The 24212-nt window shown below is 36.8% G+C and overlaps 2 protein-coding genes across 4 annotated transcripts in view; one reads left to right on the top strand and one right to left on the bottom strand.

Annotated features, from left to right (window-relative positions):
- Positions 1-18546, bottom strand: part of LOC101738222 (monocarboxylate transporter 9) — a 29175-nt gene extending 10629 nt beyond the window's left edge. The window contains exons 1-6 of the mRNA XM_004929982.5: positions 17990-18546; positions 9919-10045; positions 7136-7558; positions 4092-4449; positions 1696-1843; positions 432-576 (exon numbers count right to left, since the gene is read on the bottom strand). Of these exons, the coding sequence (XP_004930039.2) occupies positions 432-576; positions 1696-1843; positions 4092-4449; positions 7136-7558; positions 9919-10045; positions 17990-18094 (1306 nt within the window). The 5' untranslated portion in view covers positions 18095-18546. The remainder of the gene's footprint in view (positions 1-431; positions 577-1695; positions 1844-4091; positions 4450-7135; positions 7559-9918; positions 10046-17989) is intronic.
- LOC101738757 (solute carrier family 12 member 6) overlaps positions 1-24212 on the top strand; it is a 419122-nt gene that overhangs the window by 164041 nt on the left and 230869 nt on the right. The window lies entirely within an intron of this gene.

Below are 24212 nucleotides of genomic sequence, written 5' to 3'. Positions count from 1 at the left end.
TATATTTCTTCAGATTTATAAGAAAGGTTTTTATGAAATATGTTCCGAATGTTTCGAGGTCATAAAATAGTGCCAATACCTATATACTATATAAGTATACTATATAATATTGTAAATACTAAAGTAAATCAGTGTGACTGTTTCGATTTAATTCCCAAACCGGTTAAACCAATAAACGCGACTTTGAGAAAATTCGGTATGGGAAAAGTTTGAACTATGGAAAATAAATTACACTTCCTTTCAACCCACAGCTATGTATGGGCAGAGGGTTCTTTTTTTACTGTCCTTGTGGGCAGACGAGCATACGGCCCACCTGATGGTGAGTGGTTGCTATCGCCCATGGACTGCCATGCCAGGGCAGACAGAGCCAAGCCGCTGCCTACCGAAGGGGGGAAATTTCTATTCGAAAATACTTTTTTAAAATATCTTACCCAATCTAAAAGCGGCTGCAAAAAGGGCTCCTATGAAGAACATATACCGGCTATTCATAATGAAGAACTGTCCCGCCACGCCCAGGAACAATCTGGCGCACATGTCCGTAGCACCGCCTAAAGCTATTATGTTAGCAATTTGGCTCTGAGGAAAATGAAATGGAAAATTAACAACAAATCATTCATGTACTGGTGGGAGGACCTCTTGTGAGTACGCACGGGTAGGTACCACCACCTTGTCTATTTCTGCCGTGAAGCAGTAATGCGTTTCAGTTTGAAAGGTGGGATAGCCGTTGTAACTATACTGAGACCTTGGAACTTATATCTCAAGGTGGGTGGCACATTTACGTCGTATTATAGATGTCTATGGGCTCCAGTAACCATTTAACACCAGGTAAGCTGTGAGCTCGTCCACCCATCTAAGCAATAAAAAAAACGCAAACAAAGCTTTTCAGTGAGTAGCCCGATATGCTCAATACTATACTTGCACAATTAAGCAAACCACGCTAATGTGACGAAGAGTAATTGTTTTGTGATAATTTTCGCGTTCAGAGAATAAATAATAAAACTGAGTAGAATAAATAAAACTGAGTAGAGTAACTAAAACATGAGACCTTAGAACTTATATCTCAAGGTGGGTGGCGCATTTACGTTGTAGATGTCTATGGGCTTCAGTAACCACTTAACACCAGGTGGGCTGTGAGCTCGTCCACTCATCTAAGCGATAAAAAAAAAACTTCGAACTGGATTAAAAAGATATAAATGTAAATATAGATCATTAAACTAGTGAATTCGTCTGCATTAAAGCATCATTCATCCGACTGAGTTGAGACTTTCAAGAATTGTTCATGCGACTGGTTAAACTTTGTTCAGTTGCTATCAGCGCTTCCGTAGAAATTCTTGGCTTTGTGCGATTAATGCACAATTGGTGGCCGAGTTGATCCGATAAATAACTGTGAATTTGCCAAAAGCAAAAGCTTCGTTCGGGTCGAAAGCTAGTTCGAAGTTTTCTAACGAGAATAATAAGCAATACAGATTTGTGGTAGAACATATTACAAGCCCGGATTGCTGGATTCCACTTGCCTAATTCTGCTGCGAAGCAGTAATAAGTTCCGGTTTTGAGACCTACTGTTTTATGGTGGACGGTAACTTAATACTGAGTGGACCCTGAGGAAGTCTACTTATCATGGCAATAAAAATCAATTAGCCTGTTAGCCTCGGTTATAAATAATGATGGTCTTTAAAATATTTTTGAATATCTCACCCGATTCAAATTGACTTTATCCAAGAATAAAGGCTCCAAAGTGAAGAAAGTTAGATCAGCGAAAAATGTCAAAGCCATTCCGACAATGATATTGTCGTAAACCAAATCTTTGAGTAAAGTCAGATCCAAGTATTCCATTATCGTTTGCCTGTGAATCGAAACACTAAATTTATCATGAGACATTATTGGGGATCATAGAATTTATAGACACTCCAATAGGCATGATTGAACATGTAATGGAAGCGAAACACCATTAATTTTATAAAATATATAACGAAAAACGGAAAAGATATAAAATTTAATGATCAACTTTTATTTTCCATTCAGTTAAAAATGATAAAATTCTTGAATAAAATTTTAACTCCAACGTAAATATTATGTCACAACCTTGAACCTATTCAAATTTATAAAATAATTTAACATTATATTTTTAAACGATAGAATGTTTTAGAACCATGTAAATATAAAATCGATTCTAATGCAGACATGTTTTGCTTAAATGATTTTATTGTATACTGCTAAAATACACCGGCAAAACGTTGCCTACATTTCGTTCATTCTGGTTTATTTTTATCACGTTTTTATGACTCAATTCAATTTTAAATATTTAACCTTTCACAACAGTAAAAAAATGGTTAGTCTAGCAGCATCAAAATTTCTAAGAATATTGCTCTCATGTCTCTACAGTTGTAAAGTTTTATAGACACTATACATAATATAATACAATTAATACATATTTCTAACTGCCTCATGGTGGGTTTAATTGGCATTGATTTTGTGATATTTATGGGCTCCGGTAGCCGAAGGATCTGTGAGATAGACATATATATATTTTTTCGTAGATACCATAGTTTGGTTCTTCTACGTAGTTGCCAATATTTTAGTTTTAAAATTATTAATATTCTCGTCACATAAATATAAACATACTTTCGAGTATATTCGTAGTTTTTATTTAAGTCATCTATTAGCGCTTATATAATGAGCTACTAGGGAAAATTTGACTTGAATAAAGAAGCACTTCGAAGATCAGACCCTGTGGTAAGTAACGGTGGACTATAAGTAAGGAGCCAAACATCCGAAAATGCTCTTTGCCATCTGCCGGGAACATGTTATGAGCTTCTTCGGATACATCATGCGGTCTCTCAGACATGAATTAGAAAAGCTCATAATTGCGGGTCGCATAGAAGGCAAGCGCGCAGTGAACAGAGCACTAGCCACATAGTCAAATCTAGTAAGGGAAGCACTAGGTGGTAGTCTGTACCATGCAATCCGTGCCACCCATGACCGAACACTGTGGAAGGACGTCACATGTCGTCGCAATCCTCAGCAGTGAGGGAACGATATAGATATATACTTATATAAGTAAGGGATGAAAGCCGATCCTTTTCAAATTAGCAGGGAATTATAATATAATTGATAGCTACCATCAAATTGATAAAGTACAAGACAAACATCCGCATGACTAACGAATTGGGTGTACATAGAATTGTACTTTAACTGACTCGATGGTGCAGTAATTAGTGCCCCTGACTGCTGCGCTGAGGGTCGTGGGTTCGATTCCCACATCGGTCAAACATTTGTGTGATGAACAGGTTTGTTGGCTCTTTGGCTGAGTTCTTATTAGCTATATAAATATATACATTTATACGTATATAAGTAGGTACGTACGAGTATATATGTCAGTCTCTGGTACCCATAACATAAGGAATCCTATATTGAGGCCGGATGACAGTGCGTAATTTGGTCCCAGTTTGTTTATTTGTTATTATTTAATTTTGTACAGTGATTATCTCTTGAAGATTTTTATTATAATACCACCGTTAGAATACTTGATGTGAAATAAAGCAATTCGGTGCAGTATTTTGTTGGAATCAGCTGGTAAATTATAATATACCTACTAGAGGTCCCGCAGTAGTCGAAATTCGACTATAATTAATTGGAATTGTAAGTTTGTACACTATTATGATTGTATTTTATACTTCTATAATCACAAATTTCGCCAAGACTACACTATAAAAAATATTAACAAAGACAAACAATATTTAATCTCAATTTGACAACAGACGTCAAGAACAAAAGTTTGACAATAAATAGTGTCCATGCGTGTGTGCGTCTAATACATGATATGTAGTGTATGTAATGTTTTCTTTATTGATTTAACGTATCTTTTATGCATTATTGTAAAAAAATATTAGCATTGTGCACTTCTTCTCTATATTCTCTATAAGCGTGGAAAATTTCATACTTCTCCGTCCGCGCAATTTTCGTAAAAAGGGATACAAACTTTTTGCTTTACGTATTAATATATATATAATATACCTAAACTAATTGACACGAATATATTGTTTCATAATGAAGATTTTAAAAAGAAAATGCCAAAAAATATAACTCATTACCACTTTCCTTCCTTGTTCTTGATAACTGGCATTGGTTCAGCTGCGATATTCCCGAAATTACCCAAACTGGAGACCGAAGCTGCCTTATACAAATTCTCTAAATACACATTATCGCTCGAATTAAATTTGCTATCAGCCTTCGTTTCCCCTGGGATCAAAACCACCGGTATACTCAGTCGTCTGGAATCAGCTAATTTCGGAACGAATAGCAATTCCGTGGGTTTTTGACTCCCCGTCCGTTTGATTGCGTACAAGTTTTCCACTGATCTCGCGTTTTCCGCTCCTTTGGATGCCGTCGTGTTAGAATTGAAATGGAATTTTTCTTTTCCCGCCTCAATGGCCGGCGTCGGTGGTATCACTAAAAGAAATTGTGGATGTAATATGGCGGTTTGTAAAAATATTTTCGGAGTCGAAATTAGAGGTGACAAACCGGTGAGCAACCAAAAAATATGTTCATTATATTGGCTTCGTACCCCTAACGTATACATATAGGTATACTATAAGTAGTACTATGTAAAGTCACCATATATAACCTTATTATCATGATAAGCTTGTTCACGGTAATCTATTTAATATATTTTTTTTACAATTACTTTCCTTTTCTGTATTGATAGGCATGATTGATTTTCAACGTAAATAGGAGAAAAGTAGTATAGTAACCGGCAAACATCGTGAGCAAATGACCTTGACTGCGCAGAACCGAATTTTAGATCACTTTGGTGGTGAGGGTGAGGCGCGACGGCAGGGGAAATCGTATCGAGCGCGTTATTGGTAGATCAGTCGAACCTTGCGTCCCGCACCGCGCCTTCGTTCCGCTTGCTCCCAAAAGTACGCTTGCGTACAGTGAAAAGTCTATCGTTATTAATCATTAAGTTATATTTTGTTATAATTGCTTGTTGACTTTGTTGCCATTGCTATTTGTTGAGTGTTTGTTGATTTTTTATAAAAAATACACTATGCCGCGACAAACTGGTGTAGTATTCAAAAGAAAGGGTAGAAAAATTTTGTACGACGTATATTGCTTCATTATAAAACAGGGGAAGAATGATATTATGGAAAAAGTAAAACAGACTTCGGAAGCAACAAAAACATCAGTGAGTACTGTTAGGTGCATTATTAACGAAGCTAAAGGCTCTGGCTTGCTCATCGTGCTTGGGACTCCGGGTAAGAAAAGATCAGGGAAGAAGAAAGTTACCGGAATGGATAGTTTCGTTCAATCTGTAATAAAAAGATGTAATCATAATAACTACATAACAAGCAGCGAAACTCCGTACCGTAGAAAGGCTTCGAAAATTTTAAAGAAGATATACATTTTAATGGCTCGGAATGAAGTTTACGACGAATTATGAAAGAGCTAGGCTTCAGATGAAAAAAAAAAACAGAAAATAATCGGAAGCTGGTAATTGAAAAAAGTAACATTCGATTACTACGAATCGAATATCTTCAAAAAATAATTAATTATAGACAAAAAAGAAGATCGAACCGACCGAGTCGTAAACTACCCCGATGAGCCCTATGTCGACTTATCACGATGATGGCGACTCGGGTGATGAAAACAGGATGATGATAATGGTCAAGATTATGATAACGAAAAAAAATTACAAATACCAGCTTCGCTTCAACTGAACGAAGACCTGGCAACAGCTCTAGTTTTGACTTAATAGAAGGAATATCTATTTTACCCCAAGATTAAATTATTAGAATTATTAACCTATATTTTTTGTTGATGTTCTAATAAATATATAAATAAATACATATGTTGATTTTAATAATTTAATTGCATTATGACGCAGAGTAAATAATGTTTTTGCATGTGAGTGTACCATGCGCAAACTTACCCCCACTACGTCAACAAATGCTCAAGAAGTTTGCCGGCTATTATACCAACCTGTGCGGGATTATAACTTTTACAAGTACCAAAGATCGAAACAATGCTTGGAATTTATATAGAATAATAAGTAAAGATGTCATCGTAAAGGATAAGATGCCCGATATTTTGGTGTCGAGTGATTCGACTTTGCCGGTGTACCAATTTTTCTAATGAAATACGTACGATGAAGACATAACGTCGTGTAATAAAATAAAACCCGCAAAAATTATAGATTGCGTAATTACCGGTGGTAGGGCGTGTTATGAGCCCGCACGGGTAGGTAACACCACCCTGCCTATTTCAGCCGTGAAGCAGTAATGCGTTTCGGTTTGAAGGACGGGGCAGCCGTTGTATTATAGAACTCAGACTTAGAAGATAGTATGTCTTAAGATGGGCGGCGGTATCTACTTTGTTGATGTTCATTTGCTCCGATAACCACTTAATACCAGCCAAGCCGTGAAATTGTTTACCCGCCTGAGCAAGAAAAAATATATTTATAGTATGAACCGATCATAAGAAAGTATTGTTACAAAAAAAGCAGGGTAAATGATATGAGGCTACGATTGCATGTTCGTGTCTTCTAATTATTAGAAAGAAAACCTCAAATCATCTATACATATAAATAAAATTGGAGTGTCTGTTTGTAATATTGAAATAACCGCTTTTTACTACATGCATATGCGGCGGGTATCATTGCGGGACTCGGCTATCAATAATAAAATTTAATGTTTCCGAAGCGAAGCGAGGTTGGGTCGCTAGTACAATATAAAATTTAACTTATCTAGTACATATTTCACTTTTGACTATTACTTTCTTCTTCTTTTTTTGATAAATTAGATTATTATATAATATCTTGTATTCAAAATTCACTTTTTGAATTTGATATTTGAATTATGAGATATTCTAAAAACAAAATACGGTACAGCCTTTAAATTGTTACATGTTAGAAAAAAGTCGATTTCAAACAACTTAACAACTTGAAACTTGAGGTTAATGTCTCAATTTTATTGGAAAAAATTCCAAATTTGTATGTTTACGACTTGATTCTTCAACCAGTCACAGACAGCATTGTTAATAATTTTAGTGACCACTTTATATTAATATTCATTAACCAATTAATAAGAAACAGTGGTAAGGAATTTTAACTTAATAAAAATTTATGATTAATACTCACGGACAATCTTTTCGCACGTTTTCAATTTCTTCACCATATACCATTGTACAGGATGCATGACTAGAGCTCCGAAAATACTGTGAGCTGATATGGCACAAATAATCGCTAGAGTCCCTCTAAACCCGTATTGGGTTATCGTAAATTTTATAAACAGCGGGTACAACATCGTTATCAATCCAATAGATGCCTTACACAGACTCAAATACAGCACTTTTTTCTTTGTAAAGTAACTGTTAAAACTAGTATACGACACCGGAATTAGTAGACCCATTCCGAGGCCCTGTAGGAATCCGTTTGTGACAATTAACTGAGTTGTGGATACTACAAATATTGCTAGGAATGATGCTAGTGTGTATATAAAGGCACCTATAAGACCGACTTGTCTTAATGAAAGACTTTTCAAAGCTATGTTCGCCGAAAAACCTGTAAGTAAACAGGTTTATAAAATATTTAGAATAGTGGGCTGTAACACTTGATATGATAACAAAAACGTAATAGCTTTAAGGTATGTAACCTAAAAATGCAAAAATTGAAAAGGTAAAAATAGCTAATATTTTGAAATACAACTTTGAACATATTTAGAGGAACGCAAAAAATGTGCATATCAAACAAATTATCGTAAGTATCTGTGACAAATATATTTGCTAAGTTGGATTTTGCTTACTATTCTAAAATTAATATAAGACTGTAAACACTAAAAAAAATCTAAAACGATCATACTACTAAAGTTAAGCAAAAGAAAAAAAATGTACAGGAAAGAAACATTTTTGCTACCTTTAAGATCACTTAGAACTACTTACAGTATCATTACTCATAAACACAAAATATATAAAAACAAAAGCATAGTATAAATTTTTTTAAAAATTAACTCGGGGTTACAACTTGAGGAGATATGAGGTAGTTAATATTATTATAAAATAAAACAAACTCTAAAATTAGTGACAAAAATGGTCAAAATGATCCGCAGTATAGGAAAATGTGACATTACGCAATAAATTATCTTGGGCATTCCCAATTATTGCGTAATCATTATTAAAATAAATGAAAGTCGGAAAAACATTTCGAAAATATTTTTAAATAAGGTTCGATTACCATTTGTGGTCTATACACATAATGATTGTAACACGAGAAATATGACTTTTTTTACGTTCCTCTAGAGCTATAAATATAATGTGATTTAAGCTACGAAATAAAACTATTTTGTGTCAATTTTGTCCTTTTAAAAACGTACAACTGTGTAACAGCTAACGTTATTCACTCACAAAATGACTGCTAACACGTACCTTCATCGCTTACAAAAAGGGTTACAAAAATAATACAAAAAATTGTAAAAAAAATATTAAAAATGTAAAGCTGGCTTTTTTTTTTTATTGCTTAGATGTCGACGATGAGCCCGACGAGCCCGACGAAGACGACGAGCTCACAGCACACCCGGTGTTAAGTGGTTACTGGAGCCCATAGACATCTACAACGTAAATGCGCCACACACCTTGAGATATAGTTTTAAGGTCTCAGTATAGTCACAACGGCTGCCCCACCCTTCAAACCGAAACGCATTACTGCTTCACGGCAGAAATAGACAAGGCGGTGGTACCTACCCCTGCGGACTCACAAGAGGTCCTACCACCAGTAATTACGCAAATTATAATTTTGCGGGTTTGATTTTTATTACACGATGTTATTCCTTAGGCCACGACGACTTCAAATTCTATCAATTTATCTAATTCAATGGCTATCTATTTATTGGTTTTGCGTAACACTTGTTTTTAATACAATACTTTTTTTCAAAAAGTCATGATCATTGAAAACAGTAATACGTATAAAAATAGAATCAATTATGCAGTTACAGCGTTTTATTTGAATTGCATAATATTTCTTTAACAAACATTCCTTTTTTCTATGATGTTATGCAACATTCTTAGCATTACGACCGAGGTACGTGTCTGATAAGTTTTGAAACTAATTGAGTTAATTATGGACTAAGCGAATTGGCTCATTGTAGCCTTTCTTTTTGCTTACGCAGTAATCAAATTGCGGATCTGTCATAAAGTCTAACCCAATGTGGGTTGATAACACTTAATTAAACCAGACCAGTAAGTATTGAAATTTGGAACTCATGTCTCAAAATGGGCGGTTGAAGTCATGTGATATTGCCTAAGAATCCAATGAGCATTTATTTAATAATAGCGTCGTAAAGTAAACTACGTGAAAAATTGAAAATAGCAGTCATTTTAAGTAAAATTTAATGGAATTAAAGTAGCGTCTTATATTTTATTTAAGAAATAATTACTTAGACAATATTTTACAAATACGATGGCACGTTTATTGCCTCATCTTTCTTTCACGCAAAACGAATCAACATAGTTTTTGTAAAGTGACTCAACAAAGAAGAAAATTACACGTGTATATAGTAAAATCTATTCTATACTAGAATAGTAAAATTCACTTAATGTGTTCTTATGTAAATTCTGAAAAATATTCCCAGTGTAAATACGGTTTTTTTTTCCTACCTAATCTGGTAGGCTCAAACCTGATGACGTTGCTAACACGAACCCTAGGAAGACCCGTGCTTCTCAAAATCTACCACCGGATCGGAAACGCGACCCACTGAGAAGATCCGGCGAGAAACTCAGTGGGATGTGTCTGAGGGTTAATTTACTCGTCGAGCCCTTCGTCGCAAGCGACGTGTTCGACGAGAACGGTGACCGGTGCTTGAAGTACCTAAAAGCACCATTAGTGGATCGGGAGGAATAAATAACGCACTAAGCGGAGGTGAAACCTACCGGCAATAGCTAATGTGACTTGAAACACTCCATATACAACTGTAACGGCGCCAGTACCGACGCCAAGTTCGTCCAGAAAATCATTGTATATAAAACCAAAAACAGGCTGATGCGCGGTGCCAGCAATCTGAAAACAAAGTCTCAGTTAGGATTCTTCAGTGATAGTAAGTACGGCTATTCATGGCGGGATACGATTTACGGTACACCCATCTTAGCTAAGGCGAAAACATAAATGTCGGAAAACAAGCCCGCCAAATGCATTCAAAAAATCTTGCTTGTCTAAGCCGGTCCTAATAACCGCATTTGAATACAAAACCTAGTATTATTAAAATAGGTATTAGCACAAAGAAAAGACGACATTTCTTGTTAACGAATAAAAATGTTCTAAAAATTCGCCGATTCGCAATTTGAATTCTCGGAAGCAATCAGTCTACCAGCATTTATTACAAACAAACGATTTTAAGTAAAAGTGTGCTTTTAGATTAGAGAGTATCTATCATTAAACTGCATACATTTACGCATTTATAAAATCCATGATGTTTTCTAAGTGTCGTTGACGTGAACATAAAAAACTATGTGTCTTAGCTATTGAGTTTTTTTTTATGACTGACGGATTACTGGTTGCCTGAAGGTCTTTCCAGTTTCACCAGGACAGGTGGGCGAGCAAAGGCTCAGCCAGGAGGGGTGAGATTTGCTAACAGTTACCCGAGCGCCTCCGAAGGAGACCTAACAACTCAAGAGCAGTTGCTTCGCGAATGAGCTATTGAATTATATGGATGGCCTTTTGTGTGTGACCTTGGAACGTTTAAAGCATATACATATGTATGTTCATGATAATATTAATACATGATATATTAATACCGGCGGCGCCACCCTGTAGAAATGATATAGTGTAGTCAAAAGCTATAAGTCGTCCTCCGTGGGAGATACATGCTTGGTTGCCCTTTGTTGTATTTCAAAATCATGGCATTTTGTTAAATCTAACCCAAGCCCTTTTTGTTTTTTAATTCTCATTGACGAAAATTTTCTGAAGAAACAAATATTAACGTTTGTTTTTAAAATTATAAAAATACGCCTCTAAATTAAATTCTACTACAAAAGTCGTCGTGGCCTAAAGGATAAGACGTCCGGTGCATTCGTATGTAGCGATACACCGGTGTTCGAATCCCGCAGGCGGATACCATATTATTTAATGAAATACGTACTTAACAAATGTTCACGATTTACTACCACGGTGAAGGAATAACACTGAGTAGTAAAAATCAAACTCGCTAAATTAAAATTTGCAGTAACTAACGAAACTAAGCAATAGAATTTTTTTTAGCAAATACATGCTATTATAATATTAAAATTATGTTTATCGACATAAATTTAAAGTTTAATTCTAAAATAAAAATCATTATCTTATGACCTCTATACCGTACAGATTCTATCTTTACACAAAAAGTCAAAGTTTCCAGAACTTTTAAACATAAATAAGTAGGGTCAATTAGTATTCATAGGCTGACACAACAATTCAAAAAATATGAATGATAGTTTAGTTGTAATGTCTTCATTTGTACAAATAATTTACATTATCTAATTTGTTATGATTAACTTGTCACTCAAGTAGTGTTTGTTCACTGATCTTGGAAAATCTAATGATAATGATATTCAATGCATTTATTCTAGTATTGTAAAGACAATATGCGTTTTCTCGGATTGTTCAATGAATTCTTCTTACATCCATTTAGAACATTTTCGCGTCGTCTTTGCAATACTGGTTAAGTAGAGTCGTACTTGAAAAGGAATATGAAATGAGGCATTATATGCTCGTGATTACTAACTCCATTATACATATTTGTATTGATTTTTGTAAGCACGTTAGAAAAAATACCATGAAAAAGTGTTTTCATGATCGTTCAATAAGACGCTAAAGCGGTCTTTGATTGTGAAAAATGTAACATTTACTGCTCATATTGTTTGCGTTGCACGGATTGTGGCTGTAAACTTGAGGTAATTTAGCGTGGACTGTATTTATTGTTTTGAGATATTTATTTTACCCTTATATGGCAAATTAAAGGCTTAATATTATAAGAGAAATATAAAATTGGTGCATTGCTCTTGGCGGTTGGATTTTAAAGAGAATTGGTGTAATGGCGGACGTCGCTCGCTGACATTTGGACGTTCAGAAATTGAGCAGTGGCGCAATCAGTTGACGCGTGGAAATCGCATCCTCGGAATTATTAATAGCGTGGCGGGACGTCCAAATTGAAAATCAAAATCATTTGTAATTGAAGTAGATCTCCAAATACACTGATAGTCATGACATAACTACCGGCCGCTCGGGCTCTAGAATTCCTCTTCTCACATAGCGCGACACGATAAAGCCGGTGTTTAAATCTTACAAGCAGTTACCAATAGGTAAGACGGAGAAAATTAAAACAACTTACCAAAGAACTTCCTCCTACACACACATACACAAGTACGCCATACCACATTTTTTATTTTATTGGTTCGATTGGTGGACGACCTCACGGACCACCTGGTGTTAAGTGGTTACCATAGCCCATAGATGTCTACAACGTAAATACCGCCACCCACCTCGAAACACGAGTTCTGAGGTCTCAGTTTTTGCAGTACAACGGCTGCCACTTCAAATTGAAACGCATTACTGCTTCACGGCAGAAATAGGCAGGGTGGTGCTACTGATTTGATTTTTATTACACGATGTTATTCCTTCGATCGTGAACATTTGTTAAATACGTATTACATTAGAAAAATCGGCACTTGTCTGCGGGATTCGAACACCGGTGCATCGCTTGATGCGAATTTACCGAGCGTTGTATCCTTTAGGTCACGACAACTTACAAAATATTTTAATACTAGCTTTGCCCGCGACTTCGTCCGCGTAGAATAGTTCACAAATAATGCTTTATTTTAGAACAAATTTTGTTAGCATAAAAAACGTTATAGTGAGCCAACCTTAACATATAGACATATGCTGTCGCGGACTTTTTTTAGATCTTTTAAAGAGGAACAATTCTGTCATACATTATTTTAGCAAAACTTTAACCGTTTCTGCAGCGCACGTAGCGAAAGCTCTCAGAAGGGGAAAAACCCCGATTTTGAAACATTCTTTATTGGTGATCCGCTAGTATTGGTCTTAGCGTGATGTTATATAGCCTCATTTCCTCAATAAATGGGCTATCTAACACTGACAGAATTTTTCAATTCGGACCAGTAAGTAGTTCCTGAGATTAGCGCGTTCAAACAAACAGACTCTTCAGCTTTATAATATTAGTATAGGTGTGCCTACTTCGTATTTCTAATGACATTTTTGCCGCTATTTTAGATGCAGTCATTAACTGTAGATAGATGCATATTTCCATAATGTCATGTTGATGCAAATGTCACTAGACAAAAAACACTAATACTAATTTATAGTTCGACAAACCATTTAAGACTCATATTTTTGGATACAATGTTTTCCTTAAATCCTTTTAAATTAGCTACACGTAAGCTTAATACTATATTTAGTAAGATGTTATTGATGTAGTATTCTTTTTTACTTTACTCGTGAAAAATATTTTCTATTTAGTTAATGTAACTTTATGTAAAATGAGCTCGAAGATACAAAGAGAAAGTAGAGAGAAAAGAAAGAGAGAGGGAAGGAGAGAGGGAGAGAGAGAGAGTAAAAATTGAATTGCACACATTAATATTCAAAAATAGTCAGCAGGCATGTTTAATTGTAAAACTTGCGATCTTATCGCTAAAAGCGAAGAAAAGATTAAGTAGATTTAGTTCTTTCATTCATCCGTATTTGTTCGGTTAGATATTCTTTCGCTCTAAAAAAGAACCTTAAAGTGGAATGCTAGATCAATTATGTTAATTTCAGTTTGCAGGGTATAGAATCAAATGCATTATGCGGCGCAGAGGAGGCACTGGAAATCTACCGGACGCATAGTATGCAATCTGGATAATACTTCGTTCTTCCGTTTTTTTCTACTGTATTCTATTTTATTTTTGCCACAGTTAATATTACAAAAATAATAGAATGAATCCGAACATATAATTTATTATTATTTACATAAATTAAATATAACGGAATAAAGGTTACGTTATAAACGTACTCAACAAATGTTCACGATTGACTTCCACGGTGAAGGAATAACATCGTGTAATAAAAATCAAACCCGCAAAATTATAATTTTCGTAATTACTGGTGATAGGACCCTTTGTGAGTCCACGCGGGTGGGTACCACCACCCTGCCTATTTCTGCCGTGAAGCAGTAATGCGTTTCGGTTTGAAGGGTGGAGCAGCCGTTGTAACTATATTTGAGACCTTAGAACTTATATCTCAAAGTGGGTGGCGCATTTGCGTTCTAGATGTCTATGGTCTCCAGTAACGACTTAACACCAGGCGGGCTGTGATCTCATTCACCCATCTAAGCAATAAAAAAAAACGTTTTGTCGGTATGCTTATATACATGTTAGTTTTAAAGTTATATTAACTTCTTAGTGGGTTATATAAATAAAAGCTCACGTAGATTATATCTCACGATCATTATACGGGGCTGTTCAATTAAATTATTTCATAAAAAATCTCTTCTTTAAGGCGAAAGCACAATATACAGTCATACATATTTAAAAATTATATTCCAGTTCGTTATCTAATAAATAATATACAATAAATTTGAAGATTACATACAGCAATGTTAAATAGACTATCAATCGTCCTAGCATTCTTGTTAAAAAAATCGAGGACCGGTCGTGAACCGCTTCATGCCTCATTAGTTAGTCTAAGAATAGTATACTACACCGTTAGTTAAATATTTCATAATATTTTGCAACAACTCAGCAGACTGGCTTTCGAACAAAAACTTCATATAAAATTCCTTTATTCGATGTAACACAATTATCGCCTTGAGATCAAAATTTTCGTTTAAATCAAATATTCGCGATGTATCGAGCGATGCAAATAAAATTTGATTTTTAATCTCGCAGGCAACGTGTATTTATCACTAACGAAAGACTTCCATCGTGAAGTCAAACCATCGGTCGAGGGGGAGGGTGATGGGAGAGATGTGCTCCGCACTAAACGCTTCACTTTCCCCCCTTTGCCTTGTCATGAGTTCTGTCTCATGCGAGGTTTGGACGTTGGTTGTTGAGCGACAGGAGGTTTTAGTCAGTTCGACTCTGACATACCCCGCCCAGTATCCCCAGAAAAGGGCGGAAGTCCGGCGATTTCCTCCTGACCAAAAAAAAAAAAGCCTGCTGTTCGAAATGAAATGAATTAATTCAGCTGAGATTTCTAACTTGTGTCTAAGGCGGCATTCAAGATGTGGTTCTTGTAGAATAAAAAAAATTCATATATTTAAATAAAATAATGCATAAAAAATATGCAGCATTGATTGTTTGTGGAGTTCACAGCGCAGCTACATACCCGATCCGGTGGACCGAATGGTTAACAGCCGACGTCGCCCTAAACACGCCATTACAGATCCTTCCGATCCATTAACGGTGCTTTTAGGTACCTCAAGCACAGGTCACCGTCCTCGCCGAACCCGTCGCTTGCGACGAAGGGCTCGACGAGTAAATTAACCCATAGATACAGCCTACTGAGTCTCTCGTCGGGTCTTCTCAGTGGGACGTAACCCATAGACACAGCCCACGGATCTTCTCAGTGGATCGCGTTTCCGGTCCGGTAGTAGATTCTGCGAAGTACTGCTCTTGCTAGGGCCAGTGCTAGCAACACTCTCGGTTTGTGCCCCGTGAGCTCACTTACTAGTTCGGTGAAACTAGAATAGCTACTCGAGGCTACCAGAAGAGGTAGGAAAAAAAAGCGCAGCTAGTGTTAAATTTAAGTGTTCTTCAACAAGCCCAAACGGGCAATGCGTTCTGGTTTGAAGCGTTGGGCAACTATTGTACTACAGAACTGAGGCTTAGAACTCATGTCTTAAGATGGGCTGATGTCTTTGGGCTACGGTAACCGTTTAGAACCACACGGGCAGTGGACTCGTTCACCTGTTTAACAAACAGAAAAATGAAAGTCTGCCTCTGGCACACGTGAACGTGAAACCACTTTGAGACACAGGGTCGATGTCGCAGGTCCTTTCACCGGTAATTGTAGTACTTTTAAACAAATAAGGTAGTAAAAAATATGCTTAAATTAGATAGTCGTCTGCTGTTAGAAGTTTCTAAAAGCTAAAAAACGTAGAACAACTTGAACTCATAAAAACTTCTACAAACAAGCCTTGTTCTCCAACTTAAGCTTTGAAATAAGCTTTGTTCAGAGGAGTTTGTTGTCATTTTTACAACTTTCCCCTGATAAACTTTATTCATACGGTAACGTAATTAAACTTTATATATTATATTTTTTTCAATTGTAATTAAATAATAACAATCAAGTACTTTAATATTTTATGAATTTATTATTATTAAGAAAAAGTATGCTTAGTCTTAGAAATACTTGGTCCACGTATATTTTTATGTAATGGAATCTTTGATTTTCATTTCCACCAACTACAGGTCGTCCCATTAGTTTGATAATTTGCACACACATCAAAGACCGATGACAAAATATCAATTGTATAATATAACTACGCTCGAATATCCTAAGGAGTATAAGCAGGATAAAAAAATATGAAATTTATTGTCAGTTAATTCTAGCATTTTTTGAAGTCTTTGACCACCATATATGTATATAAATAAAATTCCCTTACGTTAAGTTAAAGTTTTTTTCTAATGGATGCTAAGTGCTCGGACGAAAAGATTAGAGCATCTTTAAGCTTATCGAATATACAATGAGCAACGAATTAATTGAGCCAAATAATTGAAACATAGAAGTAAGAATAAAGAGTAATATATACTATTATTAATATTAGGCACGGATATATTATTATCTTCAGCCATATATTACGGTATTTTTTGTAAGAATATTTTTAACACGCTTTTATTATTAGCTCGATCCGTATCTATCTATCTATTTATATTATTATAACGGAATCATTTTGTTTATAACAATTTTAATACTTCCTATTAATTTCAAAATTAGCACGCGTAATCATTCTATATATTACTTTGATCTAATTCTGACCATGCAAAACTGACCGACCAAAAAATGTTAATTGAACTTTTACTTCGGCTTGATATTTCCTGTTTTTTTGTTGTTTATAAATTATGTTATTATTAACTAACCAATTAAAATTTAAAATTAACTAATTATTATGCTCTCTTGTGTTGAAATTATATGGCAATCCTTCTCAAAACACTCTCACCAGCAGCACATAAGAATTATTGGTTTTCGACATGGTGAAGAAAGGAAGAGAAAGGAAGTCATCGTGGACAAGAGGATAAGACGGCCAGTGCATTCGTATCGAGCGATACAACTGCGCTGGTGTTCGAATCCCGCTGGTAGGTACCAAGTTTTCTAATGAAACACGTACATAACACATGTTCAGCAATGAATTCCACGATGAAGTTATAACATTGTGTAATTAAAATCAAACTCGCAAAAATTCTAATTTGCTTAATTACTAGCGGTAGGTTGTCTTGTAAGGCCACAACGCTGGGTACCGCCTGCCTATTTCTACTGCGAAGCAGTAATGCGTCCCAGTTTGAAGGGTGGAACAGCCGATGTCCTCTATAGTTCAGACTTAGACCTCGTCTTTCAAAGCTGAGTGAGGACATTCACATTATGATGTCTATAGACTCTAGTCAGCATTTCCCTTCAAGGCCCCTCTGAGCTCATTCACCTGTCTATGCAATAAAAAATAGCTGTTGCATGTCAAGAATTGAAAGCTCTACTACCGGTTTCAAAAACAGTCATGGGCCTTTCAAGATCGGGAAGAAAAAATTCAACTCCATATCATTTTTTATTCGCACACTTTAAGTTTGTTTTAAATTATTTTTGAGCTTTTTTAGAATGACGACTAAAAGATATTCCTTAAAAAAATGTTGATATAATCATAACAATGATGATGGTAAACGTGAATAAAATGAAATTTCCTGAACTGCTCATCTCAAAATTATCGGCCCCGTAAATAAATTAAAAATAATTTGTAAATTATATATAGTAAAATGTACTCACGAAAATTACAGATAATCCCACACAGACAACGTAGCCCCAGCCTCCTTCGGGAGGAACTAATTCGTACTTCTCTTCTTCACAACACTCTTCTTTAACCACACTCATCCTCAGCACTATGTCAAGTCGAAATCCGAACAAATTCCTTTATAACCCCAGCAGGTGGTCTATATGTCCTCTGTTATCGCGAACTGCACGGAGGCCGTTTGTATAAGAATTAAGCTGTAAATACCTTTATTGAGGGTACGTTAAAACAATAGCAAACAAAATCCTCGGATTTCCCGCAAACAATCGACAAACATGTTGACGTGAATATTCTCTTGCATAATAAACAGCGTCAGTATAAATAAAACGGTATTATTAAAATTATTTTCTAATAAACATAACGAGCGCTTTGAGCGTTCCGCAGCTATATCGAGAATATTCTTTGTTACATTTTAACACGTCTTGTTGTGTGGACAGTTTGAAAGCAGATGACCCACTTAGAGTTGAAGTTTGGTTTGTCTAACTTAAAACCGCCGGCCAGGTCAACTCGTTTGCTGCTATAGACAAACAACCTCGCGCACCAATCTACGCGTTACTTGAAATATATTTATTACTTATAAAAGTCACTATAAATACATCTATAAATTTTGTTGTAAGACTTCTCTTGCTTTCACTTTGAGAGTAATATTACAACAAAAAAACAATTTATTTTTGTATTATAAGCCCACACGGGTAAAATTATCATCCTGCCTATTTCTACCGTGAAGCAGTGATAAATTCCGGTTGTGACTTGGTTCTCAGGCATCAAATTGGTTGACGGCATACGTTTTGTGATGTCTAGGTTACCCAGTACATATTTATCTCAAAGTTTACCTACCTCCAGTATTAAAAACAGCTCGATAAGTGCAGTAATGAATTTTTTTTGGAACACTTGGATCAGTTACATACATTAACTGGTGATGGTGACCGCTTCCAGGTCCTACAAGAGGGCTGTTGCCAAGGCAAAGTCGGAGCACTTTTTCAGAATTGGCGAACGACTTATGAGCTATCCCTCCGGGAGCCGTGCTTTTTGGTCGCTCGCCAAAGCTGTAAAAGGAAACTTTTACCGGTCTAGTCTCCCATCACTACGCAAGTCCGACGACAGTCTGGCCCATAGTGCGAAAGAGACGGCTGACCTTCTGGTCAAACTCTTCACCTCGAACTCGACTATGGATGACGGGGGTGCCACATCACCGAACATCCCCCGGTGTGATAGCTCTCTGCCGGAGATCTGCTTTACACAGTGTGCAGTCCAATCCTAGCTAATTCTGCTTTAGCTATCTATCCATGTGAGTTTACTGTACGTTGAACCACCAATTATTGCAACCGATCTCTAAAATATCCTAATTGCATATTTACAAAATCTCTTAACACTCGGTTATTCTGCAGTTCTCGATACCAACAAATTTTTTATCATGAATAATTTGAGATAAGATACTCCACAACATATTATAAGCTTACGCTGTAGCTTAGTACTGCTAATAATAAATAATAATTTTTGATCATTACTCACAAATACTGTACTGAATAGCAAAGAAAAAATTATATTTTAATCTAATGTCTACAATTCAAATAAATATGTCAGACTTGGCGATGCCTTTTTGATTGTTGATTTCCAGCGTCGGTGAGTACCACGCGGTCTGAAAGCTCGTTTACCTAAGAAATCGAAATTATAAAAAACAACAGCCTGTATATTCCTACGATCAGTAAGTTGCTATAGTAATAATTATGCAAGGTATTGGAAACGTCACATTTATTGCTGTAACTCGTATGTCTTCTATGTATTACTGTGTTGAGTTTTGTAATTTCTTATATTAATAGTGTGTTCAAGTTTTATGAGACTTTTATGAGACATGCGAGCGCTATGACATGTCCTTCTTCAAACGAGGCTTGTGGAGAGTATTAAGCGGTAGGCAGCGACTCGGCTCTGCCCCTGGCATTGTTAAAGTCCATGGACGACGGTAACCACTCACCATCAGGTGGGCCGTATGTTCGTCTGCCTACAAGGGCAATAAAATAAAAAAAGATGCGCTTATGGGCAGTCGAGCATACGGCCCATCTGACGGTAAGTAATCACCGTCGCTCATAGACAACATCAACGCTAGGTGTCCTGCCAATCGGCTGCCTACTGCTGTAGTGTTCCTGGTTCATGAATAAATTAAACACCTGCTTAAGTTGTTTTATCTGAATGTAAACCAGTTTATTTTGTTAAGAAAATTATGTAAACCGAACATTCCAATTTAAAATAAATAAAAACAATAAAAAACAAATACAGATCTGAGATTTTAATATAATGATTTATTATTATCAAAACACAGAAGTGATAAAATCGTGAGATCCATAGATATTTTTCTTTAGTATAGATAAAATTTATCAACTTAACATTAAAATCGATACTAGGATATTTGTTTTATTTCTAGACATCTAAATGTCAAAACCCACATCTAGTGGTCTTCTAAACATACATATTCTCAACTATAGGGAGGTTCGAATCCTGGGATGTATCAAACCGGATGACTAATATGTGCTTACTACCATAGATAATACACATAAACTAATTATAGATAAGCAACTCAACAAAAATGTTTACGGGCGTCGGACACTAGATGGCTTCGCTTCGATTAGTTTCTTATTGCTCCTGTAGGTGGCAGTACCATATTATCTATCCTATATTTTATTTTTAACAATGGGCTTTGTGAATTTTCAGAAAGCACTAACTGTGGGGGTCGGGACCGGGGTCCCGTCCGTAACCCGGCCCCCTAAGGGCTTCGGGCTCCACCCGCTTTGTGCGGGGAGGAACCTAGGCGTGGGGCGGCGTGGTAGGTCGCGTTTCCCCGACCGCTCCGGGGGAAGATGTAGCGCGGCGCCATTAATGCGGGCTCTTGGCCCGTCGACCGAGAGAACCGGCGGTCATGTTGCTGGCGGCCGCCGGTACGGCGTCTGGGGGACGGCGGGATGGATGTAATGTGCTCTGCGTAAACCCTGTCCCGCCGTCTCAATAGCTCTGACTGGGCTCCCGCTCGGTCCGGGGTAGGGCGCCGGCTATCCGTTATAAGATGTCAATAGTTTTCATACAAATTTTTTTTTGTCTTAAAGTATCGCAGTTACAGGGCCCTGCTTACAACTGCCACACGAACGAATAACATAGTGCTATAAATCCATTACCAAAACATATTAATTTGGGTAATTATTACTATCTTGACCTTATAGGTACTACCGTCTAATCAATTCTGGCGTGAAGCAGTCATGCGTTATGAAGACTTCTGTGAGTATACATTTGAAATTATAACTTTAGGCTTCAAGATGGGGAATCGCATTATGGGTCTATGGGATCCGACTATGACTTAAGGTTGGTAGGTAGAACTAAATAGATATCTGCCTACCGACATCTTTGAGTGTGGAAGTCTTAACGAGACACTAGTCATTTTTGAAAAAGTAAGCATATATTACTCCTGGATTATGGGCTGCGCCGGTCAGTTAGGCGAATCTTGAGGAGGCCTATATGCAGCAGCGGATGGGGGGGGGGAGGGGCTGATGATGATAATTACTCAGGACCCATCCCCTTTGTAGCTCAACATAATAATACGCACAGAAATCATAAAAGTACCCGCAAAAGTAAATAAGTTACCCACAAAATTATAATTTGCGTAATTACTGGTGGTAGACGTCTTGTATGTCCGCACGGGTAGGTACCACCCACCCTGCCTATTTCGGCCGTGAAGCAGTAATGCGTTTCGGTTTGAAGGGTGGGGCTACCGTTGCACTATAAGTAATAACCGAAACCTTAGAACTAATATCTCAAGGTGGATGGCGGCATTTACGTTGTAGACGTCTATGGGCCCCGGTAAACATTTAACACCAAGTGGGCCGCGAGGTCGTCCACCCATTTAAGCAATAAAAAGAAAAGAAAAACCCAAGTGACACTCGAAACTCAGGCGAACAAAGACATAATATTGTGTATTCTCATTTTCAAGTAAAGTAAGCACCAAACGTATTAATTTATGATATGTAATTTTATGAATAGGACGTAAATCCCATTATAACAACTATCTAATCTCATAATCTCTGCAGAATATTACGTGTTTTTTATTTATTTATTTGACAAAAGATAAAGGATTCTCGGAATATGTATTTTCGCAAAGCTATATTGCCTCTATTTCATTTATTGCGTATGCAGTATACCTTATACTGGTGGTAGGACCTCTTGTGAGTCCGTGCGGGTGGGTACCACCACCCTGCCTATTTCTGCCGTGAAGCAGTAATGCGTTTCGGTTTGAAGGGTGGGGGAGCCGTTGTAACTATACTTGAGACCTTAGAACTTATATCTCAAGGGGGGTGACGCATTTACGTTGTGGATGTATATGGGCCCCAGTAATCACGTAACACCAGGTGGGCTGTGAGCTCGTCCACCCATCTAAGCAATAAAAAAAAGAGAAATGCGAGTGAAAGAGCTCACGGCCGATTTCATGTGATAGTGGTCTGTAAATACGTCATCAGAGCTCCAGGCTCCGGTGACAGTGCAATTGAGACTACGACTTTACGTTTCAAAGTGGGTAACGGCGCTCACATTAAGGACTTCTAGAAGGGTAACTTCTAGAATTAACTCGAGATCATCTGTCAATCAACGGCAATAAAAACCCTGGAATTAATCCCTATAGACTTTCACAGCTTGCTCATGAAATAGAAACTAGATGATGATCTTGTTGTGTCTTTAAAGCGGTTAGTTGCCCTCAATTAAGAAAAATAGTGTCATTATTCGCCAATAGATGTCGGGAAGTGTCGATTATTGAAAACACGAATAAAACAACATTTTTCGTATATTCGTATGAAAATAATTCGTAGCTAGATCCATTTATTGCCCCCAAAATCCCCTGTATACTAAATTTTATGAAAATCGTTGGAGCCGTTTCCGAGATTCAGATTATATATATACAAGAATTGCTCGTTTAAAGGTATAAGATACCAATATCACAGTATTATTATATTTATGATACTATGGTTGTGTGTAGGCATAGCCACTTATAGTTTTGGTAAGTTCGAATATCGTTGACACTCTATACAACGCAAACGTAGCTGTCAGATGTTTCCGAGCTCCCTCGAGATGTAAATTTCGGTTTTTGTTTGCGTGCAGAAAATATAAGAAAAATACCATTGCTATTTTTTTAGTATATTTGTTGTCAAGGACAATTACTTAACACCCTGTATATATTTGTGTTGTAGGGTAAAGAACAAAAACCGGACAAAACTAGTTTAAACAATAAGTAGTTGCCGATATCCACACAGCTTACACCGGTTGATTCTAGATTGGTATTTTTTTTTCATTATTTGCAAAACTGGTTCAGTTTTGAAAGTTTAAGCTGTTTGGTAACTGCGCAGTGCTATATAGTTTTAGATTTAACAAATAAGATCTAGTCGCATTCCTAATGCAAATTCGATTGTTTTTTTTTTTTTTTGTTGCCGTCACTTTTCTGTGCAACGTGAGCTTTAAGTAAACCAAACTGGACCACGCTGTCGATTTCTTTCTCATCGTAATATTAAAAAATTTTCGGTTTTTATCACTGGATATTCCTTGACACTTCCCAGCTTTTTTTTAACGATGGCATAAAAATCTCTATCGATTTACAATTTCCGGGTAGGTGTAATTGCTGACCCTGACAAATAAGGTTGAAACTTCAGCTTGTAAACATAGGTATTTATTCCTTCCAATCGCAGCGTTGTGAATCGCTGTAAAAACAGGCAGAACTATGACAACCAGATCATCAGGCAAACAACACGTCTTGTCACCACCAAAACACCAATTAAGGCGGTGTTATTCCATCATTTCAAAAGGCATAGGCGCAAAACCTAGAAATAGATACGTAGTCATCGTGGCCTAACGGATAAGACGTCCGGTGCATTCGTGTTGAAGTGATGCACCGGTGTTCGAATCCCGCAGGCGGGTACCAATTTTTCTAATGAAATACGTACTCAACAAATGTTCACGATTGACTTCCACGGTGAAGGAATAACATCGTGTAATAAAAATGAAACCCGCAAAATTATAATTTGCGTAATTACTGGTGGTAGGACCTCTTGGGAGTCCGCACGGGTAGGTACCACCACCCCGCCTATTTCCGCCGTGAAGCAGTAATGCGTTTCGGTTCGAAGGGTGGGGTAGCCGTTGTAACTATACTGAGATCTTAGAACTTATATCTCGAGGTGG

The sequence above is a fragment of the Bombyx mori genome, chromosome 5, assembly GCF_030269925.1.
Source record: "Bombyx mori chromosome 5, ASM3026992v2".
NCBI classification, from domain to species: domain Eukaryota; kingdom Metazoa; phylum Arthropoda; class Insecta; order Lepidoptera; family Bombycidae; genus Bombyx; species Bombyx mori.
Note: the sequence above shows the minus strand (reverse complement) of the source record. Positions and strands in the feature narration are given on the sequence as shown.